The 13,584-nt window shown below is 35.0% G+C and overlaps 1 protein-coding gene across 3 annotated transcripts; it reads right to left on the bottom strand.

The window, feature by feature from the left end:
• Positions 1 to 3,095: 3,095 nt before the first annotated feature.
• On the bottom strand, positions 3,096 to 13,333 carry LOC145620588 (uncharacterized). Of its 3 annotated transcripts, none has more exons than XM_081675283.1 (12): positions 13,200 to 13,333; positions 12,258 to 12,460; positions 11,789 to 12,072; positions 11,528 to 11,722; positions 9,098 to 9,444; positions 7,394 to 7,685; positions 7,134 to 7,292; positions 6,418 to 6,783; positions 5,938 to 6,003; positions 5,787 to 5,835; positions 5,101 to 5,224; positions 3,096 to 3,591 (listed from the first exon to the last, which is right to left on the bottom strand). In XM_081675283.1, the coding sequence occupies exons 2-12, from the start codon at positions 12,439 to 12,441 to the stop codon at positions 3,507 to 3,509; spliced, it is 2,151 nt and encodes a 716-aa protein (XP_081531409.1). In that variant the 5' UTR covers positions 12,442 to 12,460; positions 13,200 to 13,333; the 3' UTR covers positions 3,096 to 3,506. The 3 variants fall into 3 exon arrangements, with proteins under 3 accessions (XP_081531409.1, XP_081531408.1, XP_081531407.1); XM_081675282.1 differs by having other exon boundaries at positions 12,258 to 12,607; positions 13,200 to 13,314; XM_081675281.1 differs by lacking the exon at positions 13,200 to 13,333 and having other exon boundaries at positions 12,258 to 13,189.
• Positions 13,334 to 13,584: the final 251 nt, after the last annotated feature.

The raw sequence follows: 13,584 nt of genomic DNA, 5'->3' as shown, positions 1-13,584 counted from the left end.
CTACAAAAAACTCCAATATAATTGCTTTTTTTCATTTTAGTAAAGCGAATAGTAATGTAATGAATTAATCCATCTACATCAACTAATTTAGTATGGACTATTTATAGAATAGAGTAGAGTAGAGTAGAATTTAATTAAGATTATGATTTTTCTTCTCTTTTCATAAAACATAATTTAGAGGGATACTAAACTATTTAAACAATCTTGTTGCACAAGATCATTATTTGCCTCTTTTGATTGAGCGTTTCCAACCGCATATACTAAGCAATTTATTATTATTATTTTTATCGTACTAATAAATTTATCTACAGAAAATATGGAGTAATTACACTGAACCTAATTTAGTTTATTATATAAGTCGATTTAAAAAAAAAAAAAATCTTATAGTATTGTTCATGTAGGTTTGATTTTAAGGTTCAATATATTACATTATAAAATCGAGAACAATGTTCGATTTTATATATAGAACCGTTAAAGTGTTAATGCCATATGAGTTTTCATTAGAAATGCCAACAACGTTAACAATTTTATATTGGCAAATACAATATCGAACCTTGAAACCGAGTCTAAGTAGTGGACGCTATTGTGAAAAACAGATTTAAAACAATATACATAGTATATACTTGTTTGGCCGCGTTTTTTGTTTTTAGTATTTTGTTTTTCTGAAAACCAAAAACTAGAAACAAAAAAAGGTGTTTCCAGGTTTTTTTTGTCAGTTTTCAAAATTTATCATGATAATAGTACAGTGCACCCGGGTGCACCATGCGCATGGTGCACCCGGAAAGAACATTAGGCTTATTTTAAAGAACATGAGAAAAAAAAAAGAACATACGAGTGTTTGAAAAAGAACATGCTAGTATTTGAAAAAGAACATGCACAATAGTGTTCAACAAATGAACATGTTTGTGTTTGACAAAGAACATGACCTCCGAAAATAACATTAGGCATATTTTAAAGAACATGGAATAAAAATAACATATTAGTGTTTGAAAAAAGAACAAGCTAGTGTTTGAAAAAGAACATGCTAGTATTTGAAAAAGAACATGCATAATAATCTTCAACAAAAGAACATGCTTGTGTTTGACAAAGAACATGGCCTCCGAAAAGAACATTAGGCATATTTTAAAGAACATGGAATAAAAAGAACATGTTACTGTTTGAAAAAGAACAAGCCAGTGTTTGAAAAATTAACTTTGCTTGGTTATTTTTCAGTTGGCTTCAATTCGTTACTATTCTTCTTTCTCCTCCAATTGTTCTTTTTTGAACAACTTGTACTTCATAGCTTTATTTTATTTTTATTTTTTTTTAAAAAAACCCCAAATTCACAAAATCAAACACTTTGACTTTAAAATTATTGACGAAAAATAATTTGCATGTACAAAATTTATACTTACATTTTACTTGAATCCACCATTTGTTCAAGTTTGAAGGTTGAATTGTTGAAACAAGTTCAATTTTTTTCTTGGATTTCACTTTGAAGATGAACAATTTTGCTATTTTGATATTTTTTGAAAAAATAGAAAAAGATAGAGAGAAAAGTTCTAGAGAGAGAAAATTAGTACTTTGGAAATGGTTTTTACCCAAACAGTAGAAGAGGTACCAGTATTACGAGATTGAAGCAAAATGAGAGCAATTTGAGAACTTCATTGAAATTTTTAGATGAAAACAATGGTGTAAAGGATAGAGAAAATTGGCAGCAAGAAAGAGAGTGATAGGGAGGGAAAGAGGAGTGAGAAATTGCAGGAGAAGAGAGTGATGGATTTACAGTTGCAATAAAATAAAAACATGTTCATTTTTTACCCATGTTCTTTTAAATATAGTAAATGTTCTTTTGGGTACACCATGTGCATGGTGCACCCGGGTGCACCAACCACAAATTAGATTTTAATAAGTTTAACTAATTTTTAATTCATTATATGACATATATCATATGATTTTAAAAAACAAAAAACCAAAAAACAGAAAACCACAATAATTAGGGCTTGTTTGGCATCATTTTTGGTTTTCAGTTTTCTGTTTTATTGAAAACTAAAAACCAAAAACAGGAAACAAGAAAAAGGTGTTTCCACTTTTCTGTTGTCAGTTTTCAAAATTATCATGATTTTAATAAGTCTAAATAATTTTTGATTCATTATGTGACATATATAATATACTTTTAAAAAACAAAAAACCAAAAAACAGAAAACCACATCGATGCCAAACGAACCCTTAGGTTTTTACACTATTTAGGGAAATCGCTCAATTTTACTATGTATCTATTATTATTATTATTTCTTGCTGCGTCAATTTTACTCCTTAAGATGCCAATTGACATTTTTCGTTAGGGTTTCGTTAGTGGTTAGTTTGTAATTTGTTTTTTCCTCTCAATTTGCGCGCTGAAAAATGTTTTGTTAAATAAATTAATAGTAAGTCTTAATGAGTTCTATATTGTTACTCATGGACAACAAAAATAGCTCCTAATGATGAAGGTGACCTTAGTACATTTTGAGGTTGAGGTAGGGGTAAAGATGGCTCTTGGCCGTGTCGGGTCGTGCCTCGTGCCAGGTCCACGTGTTTTAGGGTTGATTAGGTCTGCCCCATTGCTCGGCTCACGAGTCTTGTCCCTGGCCGAAGTTTTCAAAAGGTTGGTCCGTGCTCAGCTCAGGCCCACGTGCCGTGCCTTATCGCGCTTCTCCCAAATAAAGGCGGGTCAGGCCCAACCCAATGCCATCTTTAGGTAGGGGTGATCACATATTGGATACCGATATTAGAAATATTAGATATTCGAAATCCGAATTTGATTTGAATAGTTTCAGATGATATCTGGCAACTTTCGGATTGGATATACCGAATATCCAATATCCGCAATATTATATAATAAAATTTAATTTGTTTTAGAGAAAATGTTAAATACGAAAGAATACCCAATATTTGGATACTTAGATCGGATATCCACCATCTAAAATCTTGATATTTGGATTTGATATACATATCCGAAATTTTTGAATCGGATATTCAATTTGGAATTAGTATCATAATGGAATTGGATCAGATCTTTGAATAATTTTGCCCAGCCCTAGATTGAAAAAGACTAATGACCGAAGACCTCTTCAACATAGATTAAATCTCAGGAGTAGTTTAGCCTATACGAGTTTTTTTTTTATAAACATTCTCACCATTCCCATTTTACAATTTAATTGAGTTGCTAATGATGATAATAAGTTAAACAGCAGGTGATTATCATTGTATAACATGTAACTCCTGATCCACTTTTTATTAGTAACTAAATAATTCAATAAAATCAAATCAAAAAAACAATTGATCTACTGTAATCGTGAAAGGTTGCTTCAGCAAAACTTCTGAAGTTGGTTGGCTACAGAAGTTTTCAGCTTGAATAGATTATCTTGAGAGACGAAAGCCTTCATCTCTCATAGTAGCAAGGAAGACACCATCATCTCCAAACAAACTTGAACGACTTTCAGCGAACATGCTGCATGGGAGAATTGGCAACTAGTGACAGATCATTATTAAGCTGTTTCGTGTGCAGGAATCATGTTTAAAATCTTTAACAGGAATGTGAATGTCAAGGCATCATCCTGGAGCTTCTCAAATCTGAATTATACATCAGCATGTCAGATCATAAACTCCATACAGCATCCATAACAAAAAAAATGCAGCAAGTATTTAAGACAATATGTTGTCCTGAGTCTCCTGTCACGCTCTACGAGTCTATAGCTCCCTTCTATCCCAAAAATAGGCCATGTTTCCAATTTAGGTTCTCACCAAATGAAATGAAGTTTCTAAATTTAGCTTCATATTTTCTGAATTACAATAACTTAATTCTAACTTACAAATCCAGAGCACTATCACATCAATCTGATGGAGAAAAAAAAGAAAAGTGAATGAAGATAGTTATAATGCTTTTGCTTTAATTCACTTTCCTTATTATTTAAACACACTTAGAAAAACTGCACTCTCAAATTTACAGTTTAGTCAAGGAAAAGGTTTATCAGTGTTCATAGAGAAGTGGATAGTATATGAAGCTAACTTGTCAATAAAACAGCATTAATTAACCAACAAAAGTTTATATATAAGGCTGGGAGGCAATCTAGATAAGCCTTCAAGAATGCAATTCCCTTGGCACTAACTCACTTTGCTAAGGCAAACTTTAACAATTAGGGTACATATGGTAAAACAAAGGGAAACGGTAAGGAAGAGAAAGGAATTAAAGTTTAAAATCCCTTACATCTGCTATGCTGTTTGTTTAATACAAAGACGAAGGAAAAAAACAGCAACAACAAAACCACTACTTCTCAACCCCATCTCCACCTCCACAACTAAACAGCTAAACTAGCAGGACCCTAATCATCGGAACACCATCTCACTTGCAACGCAGTTTCACCAAACCTCTACCATCCATTTCACTGGAGCAATGCCCCTCATTCTCTAATTCTCTTTCTCTTTATTCATCTCTCTAAGATCTACTTTTTTCTAGAGTCAAAAAGAGGGGGGAGGGGGTGTTCGGTGGATGAGGGTTGATTTTTGGGTGAATAGGGTGAGTTTCCATAGGACGTGGTTGGTTTTAGTAGATGACGGTTGATTTCCTAGGCATGGGGTGGATTTTAGGTTGGGTTTTGTGGGTGGTGAAAGTGGTGGAGTGGGTTAAGGTGGGGGTTTTGTGAGTGGTGAGAGTGGCGTTGGTGGGTTGCTAGTGGAAGGGTTGTGCTGTGGGTGTGGGTTGGTGGTGATGAGGGTAGTGCTGTCAGTGGTGGCAATGATGGAGGTATGTTAGGTGGCTAAGGAAGGGAATTGAAATACCAAAGGGGGCTAGAGAATCACGCTAGAAGACTTTGGGGGAGTAAAGAGGGTAAAGGGAATGAACAAAATGTCATTAAAAAACCAACAAAGGGAATCAACCCTCTTGATTCTCTTTCCCTTTCTTTAATACCTCGTAACAAACGCCCCCTTAGAGTACACCATTCCTAATGTCCTACATAATTCTTTTAAAGTCATATTATACCATTCCTAATTTCCTATATTAATCATAACAAAATGACATTTTAAAGTCATATTATACTTGTAGCTCATAGAAATTGACCTAGAAAAAGCAAAGAATATTACCTTCCAGATTTAGCAAAGTGTCCTGCGCCAAATTCGCATTTAAAAAGCAGTGTGTTGTCATCAGTCTTCAATTCCCTCAGTTTTGCCACAAATTTAGCAGGTTCCGAGTACATCACACGGGGATCTGCCATAGATACAATAAAAATTATATTTGGAAGTCGGGACATGAAAATTCTGCCAGGATGAACTACAATGGGATTTATTTACTGTCGATCATATTACAACGTCAAAGCCTACCAATCCTGGAAAAAATTAATCTTACAGGAAGTTAGATTTTATCGATGAAGTGATAAATCGTCTGCAAAGGTGAATGGTAAAAGGGAAGTAACAAGGAAGATGCAGTTCTAAAAACAGAAAAGTAGCATCCTCAGTTTGCTTTGTCTAATGCATTCTTGCCAAATTAAAGAAACTGTAAAGCTTACAAAGTCAATTGATCAAGGATACTACCATAAGAAGACGGTTGGGTTTTGCCCATAAAACAAATGGAGTATTTATACTGGACTAAACATCATAAGGGGATGAACAGCCTGTTCTTAGCTTCTTATACATAATCATGACAAATAATTAAATCTTAGTACTTACCATGTATTCATGTAAGCCTACATGCTCATTACACAACATAAAATCTTAGTACTTACCATGTAAGCCTACATGCTCATGACAAATCCTAAAATCTTAGTACTTACCATGTAAGCCAGCTGTTACCAGTATATGAGGATAGTTTTGCGCTCTAACCTGTTCACATAAGTGGTTCATCAATCAGAATGACAACTCACCGAAATCAATTATAGAGTGCCAATGAATGAAACTATTGAGAAAATAAATTGTGCAACTCACATTATCTACTGGGGAATAAGATTTCATGTAAAAATAGAACTCCTTTTCCCTAGGATCACCCCATTCCTGTCAGAACATATAGCATGCTGCAATTACTTGAAAATGTAATGGTCTATGGAGGACATCAAGTTAGTCTATCAATCAGGAAGATCAAAATTTTTTAGTGTTAATCTGGAAAATATGAATTAGCAATATTCTACATCAGCAGAAAACCAATTTTGACCTACAGGCTATAGCCTGCAAGACATTAAATTACGTAGTACATATTTTACAGGGTGTTTACTTCCCCTTTCATTATCTGAAAAGGGAACGCAAATTCGACGGAGGGGGAGGAAGTAGCATTTGGTAAAATTAAACATTCTGCCCATTATGTTAAATAAGGCTCCAGGAAGCAGAAACATGATACAATTATACGTGTGTGGGTGTAGGGTCTCCATACACATCATTATCTGCTATTAGGAGAGAGAAGATATAGGATACCTCCCATTCAGCAGTTGTCAGAGGAATCGTTGGATCAAGCATTGTTGTGACAACATCAACAAAAGGTACACCAAGTACAGCAGCCTTAAATAAATCAGGGCGCATATTCAATACAGCACCAATTAGCAATCCTCCAGCACTTCTTCCATGTATGCAGAGCTTTTCCTTTGAACAGTACTTATTTTCTATAAGATACTCAGCACATGCTATGAAATCAGTGAAAGTGTTCAGCTTCTTCAATAATTTTCCATTCTCGTACCATTTCCTACCCATTTCTCCACCACCACGTATATGAGCTATTACAAATATGAAGCCACGGTCCAACAAGGATAACCTTGACGCTTTGAAAGCAGGATCTATGCAAACCTGCCAAGACATAATACAAATTCAATAAACAACATAAAATAGGTTGTATGCATGTCATTCCAGATACTAGAAAATATTAACAACTATCCACGACGACTCTCCCAGCAGAAGGTTTTCAAGATAATATATAAAGGCTCAAAGGTTAAATTTACACTCTTCCAAGAGAACAAACGATGGAAAGAACTAAACGTAATGCATTATGTCAGAGTATAAGGACAACAGAAAGAGAAAACATTTAATTTGTAATGTATCCAAAAGGACATAGGATTTAGAGCAGGTAACTGAAAATGTCTAGTGATTGCAATGCAAAAGACAGTAGTGACTATCATTGAAGCAAAACATAGGCTCACCTCATATGATCCATAGCCATATAACAACAACGGATCAGAACCATCAAGCTTCACAAGATCCTTCCTATAAACAACTGATAATGGAATATCAGTACCATCTGACGCAGTGACCCACTTTCTTTCTGCCACATAGTTTGATGAATCAAAACCACCTAATACCTAGAGGACAAGTAGATGAATTGGAATAATAAATATTGACCATCTCGTATCAAAAAATAAACAGAGGAAATTTTCATAAGTGCAAATAAAAATGAGCTTACTGTATCGATTTTCTTCAAGACACGCTCTCCACTGTCCATGTCATAGTCATATACAGAAGGAGGAGTCCTCAAGGAGCTATATGAAAATCTTAGAACATTGGAAAAAAATTGCGACTCCACAGGGTGCACATCATATACAGGATCAACAAAGTCAACTTTGCGGCCCTCTGAAAGGTTTTCAAGTGGCAACCCTATGGCAGGAAGACGATAGACAACTATCTCAGGGAGACCACCTTCACGCTCAAACACGACAAGATGGTTCTGAAAAAGCTGGAAGTGTCTAATTTTTACACTGCAAAAAACCAACCAACCCCCAACCATCAGGCAATCAATTACAGAACTCAGATAAGGTAACGACTATTGTATCCTCCAAAATCAATGAAATGAATAATATATTTTGTTTCTGAAGATGCCATAAAGAATTTTCTTTAAACGCAGAGCTGTAGCTAGACCTGGAAAATGGGTCAATGGGTCATTCAGATCGGGTATGGGTCGGGTCACTATCGGGTCAGCTAACGTTCGGGTCGGGTGTGGGTCAGGTCGGGTCGAATCGGGTTTCAGGTCAACTTCGGGTTATGTATCGGGTCGGGTATGTTCGGGTCGAGTCAATTTTGGGTCAAGTATATTCGGGTTATATTCGGGTTAGGTCAAATCTGGTCGGGTCATGTTCAGGTTGATTCATTTGTGGATCAAGCTCAAATTAATAATTTTATAGAGAGTATATTTCAGTTTATGAGTTTAGCTACGGTTGAAAATGAACAATTTGAGTTATTTTTGGCACAAGACATATTTTATTCAATTATAAGGTAATTTTAGTACCGCATTTCCGATACTGGGTCTGTTCAGGTCAATATCGGGTCTGTTCGGGTCAATTTTGGGTATCGGGTCTATTCGGGTCAAACACTTTGGGTCAATTTCGGGTCGGGTCAATTAGGGTGTCCGTCAGATCGGGTCAACTCCATTTTTGGGTCGGGTATGGGTCGGATCGGGTCAATTTCGGGTTCGGGTCATTTTTGGGTCAATGTTTTTGGGTCATGGGTCGGATCAACGGGTCGGGATTGCCAGGTCTATTTGTAACCATACAAAATTAACAAACATAAGACAATATGTTCTTCTTTTAGCATTCTCTTAAGCTAGTACGAAAAACAATAATTTATCATAAGATTCAGATTTTTCAGATTTTCAGCTTTACTTTGAAAAAGAGCTATATTGGGATCCACTGATTAATGAATGCAAACAGTAATCAGTCATCACCCTACAAACACAAGACATCTAGATGGTTTGATTTCTCCTAATCATGTATGGAAAAAAAAAAAAAAGTTTCTCAAGGAAGCATTTATAATTGAAATTGCCAATTTTAATAACAATAAAGCATACAAGTATAAAAGCATGTAGCATGAAATACATTTGGGCCACCAACCAGACACCAATGCATAATTACAAGTTGATCCTCTCAAGCCCAACATAGCCACAAAAGTCATGTCTACAATCCAGGTATATATTGAATACACATTGGTCAAAATAAGTCTTGTAGAATTCTAAACAAAAAATGAAAGAAAATACTCTAACGAGTCTAGCCTACAACTTGAAGAGTGGTATAGTCCATTAAAACAAAGAAATCCAGGTCTACAACCAACTAACCAATCACACAAGATGAAGACTAAAAAAACAGAAAAATAAAATAAAGAACACTGAAAGTCTTGCCTTTCCCTATGTGGAAGGAGAACTGTCATTGCAGACAGATTTTCCAGTGGACATGCTAGCAGTTCCGAGTTGAAGCACGTATCAGTCCTCCTCCTTATAAAGAAATGGTCACCGCGATGACCGACATATGTGGATACACCTTCTGTCCGAGGAGTCAAAACCTTGAGGCCTTCTTCAGGTTTTGAAGTGTCCAGGTAGAAGACAAACATCGTAGTTTTACTTCCAGATGCTACAAATAAAAACTTCTCACTCTCAGAAATATAAAGATCAAGACCAAACTTTTCATCTTCCTCATGATAAAGGCAAGAATCACTTGATTGTTCTGTTCCCAAATTATGCAACCACACCTGTCAATTTTGCATGTGGCACAAAGGAGGCTAATCAGAAAAAATTCTATGACAGATTAAATTTGACAAAAACAACACAACTGATGGAAATAGAGAGCTGAATGACCTGTGGGCAGTCATCAAACATGCCCCAAAGACGACCAATATTCCAAAATTTCTCCGAATCACCAGTGGGAAAACGATAACCTCATCAAGTTTAGCCAAGATCCATGTGTGTTCTTCATTGTTTAGGCAATAAGTAATCATACCCTATTTTGAACTAAAATGAAGTGTCCAAGTGTCATACTTATGTCCGAGGGTCGAGGGTCCGACACGGGTACTTGAGGTAAAATGAAGAGTCCGAGTAACATAGATCATACCAACATATCTAAAATTCTAGCATGACTCTTTTATATGTTGAGTATTTATGCATTAGAAAACCATCCCATACAACATTATAAAACAGCAACATCATCTTCAATATGTAAAGCTTTAAGAGTATCAGGTTCACAATAACGAATGGCAACAACTTCTTGCATTGTACATCACCATTGAAATCGATGTCATTGTGGTTGATGACCAATTTTTTTTATTTTACCTAGGAAAACAGTTTTTTCCATTATCACCTAAAGATTTACTATTGCATGTAGAACCCTTACCCTTAGGTGTAGTTATGGGCTGTGAAACCCCATGGGTTCTCTTTTGCTTATTTGTGGTAGAGCAAGCCATCAATTATTCACAAAATTTCCAAATTTAATCACACAACAATCACGCGAATACTAAGCTGAAATCAAAAACGGAATCACAGGGGTACCCACAAGTCCACAACTAAACCCAAAGCTCATGTAATTTCAACTGGACACTCAATTTTGGAGATTTTTAGGAACTGAATTAAAATATAAACAATCAATCTATTACATAGTGTACTACTCAATGTATAAATTAGGCATTGTTCTTAATTTTGCTTTTGGTTTGAACAAGTTTCATTTGGTGCTTCTTGTTAATGAAATTAATCCAAGTAATTTAACTTCCTTTAATTCTCATATTATACTTGTTATAATGCGTACTTTTAATAATTTATTTATTTCATTATTTAATTATTACGTGTGGGCAGTTTCTTAATTTAGAGCATGTTTAACCCTTATAGATTGATGTGTGTTTCGATTCCCAATTTAATTAATTAATAATCTTATTTGTTAGGGTTAGTTTTAATATCAATAAACAGCTTTTTTTTTTTTGAAGAACAACTAAAACTACTATTAATAATCTTATTTGTTCTTCATATCAATAAACAGCTAAAACTACTGTTATTGAATGTGATTAGGTTCACAACAAGTAAACTCTTGGATGAACTTAGAACCCTAGTCCATATTAAGGACTTAACATATATGAAAATAGCTAAATGTTCTTGTAGGACTTATATGTTGTCATTCTTAAAGTTTTAGTATGTGTTATTCCATGAAGATAGGTATGATTGTATGTCAAGGAAGCCAAAATTTGATAGAAAGATACCCTTGGTACCATTGTAAGATTATTCAAATGTTTATTAATTTAATTGAGGGAAAAAGAATAATTTTAGTGCTTTAATCCGCATTAGTGGAATTACCTAGTTCTAAATGTCATTAATTCTTAATCTGATTTTGGTTTTCAAAAAAAAAAAAAAACTCTTAATCTGATTTTTAAAATCTCATTAATTTGATCAGTTTAATTACTCTTAAAAATTGATTGGTTACTATGAGTATGCTGTTTGTATCCAACATACCTATACAGAGCAGAGAATGGAAGGAAAAAATCCAGCTATATACAGCTATCAGTGAAGGTAGGTACCTTTTGGGTTTAAATCAAATTGATTAAACTATTAAACCGGTAGTACATGATATCCAGTATGGATGCATTCATTGTTCTTATGTACGATGCACCTCTATTCTCTTCTACAGTAGAAATTAATAACGTTCAGAATCAATTAACCGTGACAAGAAAGACCCCAAAGCTCCCATAGTTGACATATGGACACTTTAAGATGCAAATGACTGTCATGATTATTATATAATAGAAGCAGAAGCATCTAAGAAAAGAAGCCTAAGTTGAAGTAGAATATTGATACCTTGTCTGGTCGAAGGATCTTGTCCAACGTGGTGTATAATAAGGCTCCATTACCTGCCCATTCCACATTACACGTGACACCAACTAGAGGCTTTTCAAGAGGTTGTAAAGTCTGAGCATCAATGATGTGAATAGTATAGATCTCATCTCCTTTAGTATCTTCAGCATATGCCACCAGCTTATTGTTTGGACTAACCTGGAGAAATGGGGGCAAGTTAGTTACTTATACAAGTAGGTGATGATTAAGATGGGGCTTACTTACTTTAAAGGCGTGCACGCAATAATATGTGTGGTGCTTAGCCTTAGCATTTTCATCAAGTATAACATGCTCAGGAGGAGCCTCAGGGCCAGTGGGCATAGCATGATACACCGATAATGGGGCTCCAACGTCCAAAGCAAGACGCCTGCAGTGCCTCACATACTCCTCCCCTTCCAGAGTCCTTTGATAGTAATAGTAGTTCCCTTTCCGGAGAGGAACAGACATATCATCCTCCTTTATTCGTCCTCTAATCTCTGCATACAACTTTTCTTCGAATTGCTTCGTCCCTAAATTAAACAAATTACTAATTACTCTTCCCGACAATCACAGCAATATTGAATCTATGAATTTATTTCCTCAGATAGAATATTCTTTGGTCCAAATTTGATAGATACAATAAAACCCCTAAATCAAATTCAATTACTCGTACAAATTAACAGATTGTTGATAACTTAGAATTGCAGAAAGTTACCAGACATGACGAAATCAGTGTAAGAATTCTCAGCGCGAAGATGAGAGAGAATATCGGAATTAGAGCGAGAATCATCCCTGAGCCAATAATAGTCGTCGATTCTAACGTCGCCGAACATCTCGATCTCATGTTTCTCTTTCTTGGCAATCGGGGGCACCGTCATTCTCTCTCCTGTCGTCGCCATTGATGATGAGCTTGAATTTCTAATCCAAGAGTGTTTCAGTTTGGTGTTGATGGGATTTAAGGATTTCGAAAATGCAAACAATACTTGTACTCTCAATTCTAATATCTGTGTCCGCATTATTAGCGGGATTTTTATTTTATCCCCTTTTTCAAGCTCTCCATCTTTTCTGTAATACAAAACTCATTCTAAGCTTTTCTTAAGGTTCGAAAATATCATTATATCCTCTTGTCAAAAAAAACTCAATAACAAAATGTATTAGGAATGAAGGCCATGCGATGACATGTTTGTAATCATTTCTAGATAATCAACTAAATTACGGTTATTTCCTCGAAAAAAAAAAAACACTAAATTGCGGTCATGATTGGGTTAAAAGAAATCTTGCTATTATAATGGTTGAAGTAAAGGTGACAAAACAAATTGTCATGGTGAAATAATGAAATGGATATTGAAATTAGTTGGCTATGATAAATTAAAAAAAAAAAAACTTAAGAAAAATGGAGGAAAAAAACTAGTTAAAGGAAATACGAAGACCATTATTTTACAAATAATACAACCATCATTTTAAACTCATAAACATCCCTCGTCATAAATACAAAGTACTACACAAGTACGTAATTATTATTGTGAAATATGAAGTATGATTTATTAATGTGTGCTCATGGACACATTTGATGAACCGAATATTAAAAGCTCATTTTAGTAGTTTTTGCAAAACATTTCACAGAAACTAGTTTTTGTAGGGTTTTACAGAACACTACCTCAAAAGCTAGGGTTGACCACATTTTCCAAAGTACTCCACTTTATTTGCTAGTAGTGATTTCAAACTTTTGAAGTTACTCAAAAAGTCATTGTCGAAAACACCCTGAATTGATAGTAAGCATCATTCCAGTCTGCTGAACTATCTCCTACTTCAAGCTGGTGCATTAGGAAAATGTCATGTCCATAATACATCGGGGGTGAATTGCCACTTACTACACAGGTAATTGAAATATCTAGGGAGTGAAGAGAAGAAAGAACCACATGCTATAAGCATGGAAGCACCCCATTGCGTTTAGGCCTGCTTCTAAAGCTGTGGCTGACGACAGCACCCTTTTTCGAGAAATTGATATCAACGGATGGCAATCTCCATCTTCCAAAACAGGG

Source organism: Chenopodium album, chromosome 27 (assembly GCF_948465745.1).
Source record: "Chenopodium album chromosome 27, dcCheAlbu1.1, whole genome shotgun sequence".
NCBI lineage: Eukaryota > Viridiplantae > Streptophyta > Magnoliopsida > Caryophyllales > Amaranthaceae > Chenopodium > Chenopodium album.
The sequence above is the reverse complement of the archived record's forward strand: the minus strand, read 5'-3'. Positions and strand labels throughout refer to the sequence as shown.

Excerpts from the sequence above, each read along its gene's own strand:
- LOC145620588 (XM_081675282.1), bottom strand. The coding sequence starts at position 12,558 with ATGCGGACACAGATATTAGAATTGAGAGTACAAGTATTGTTTGCATTT. Across the intron at positions 7,686-9,097 it reads CTCCTTCCACATAGGGAAAG|TGTAAAAATTAGACACTTCC; the intron begins GCAAGACTTTCA and ends GGTTTTTTGCAG. Across the intron at positions 7,293-7,393 it reads TCTTGAAGAAAATCGATACA|GTATTAGGTGGTTTTGATTC; the intron begins GTAAGCTCATTT and ends CTTGTCCTCTAG.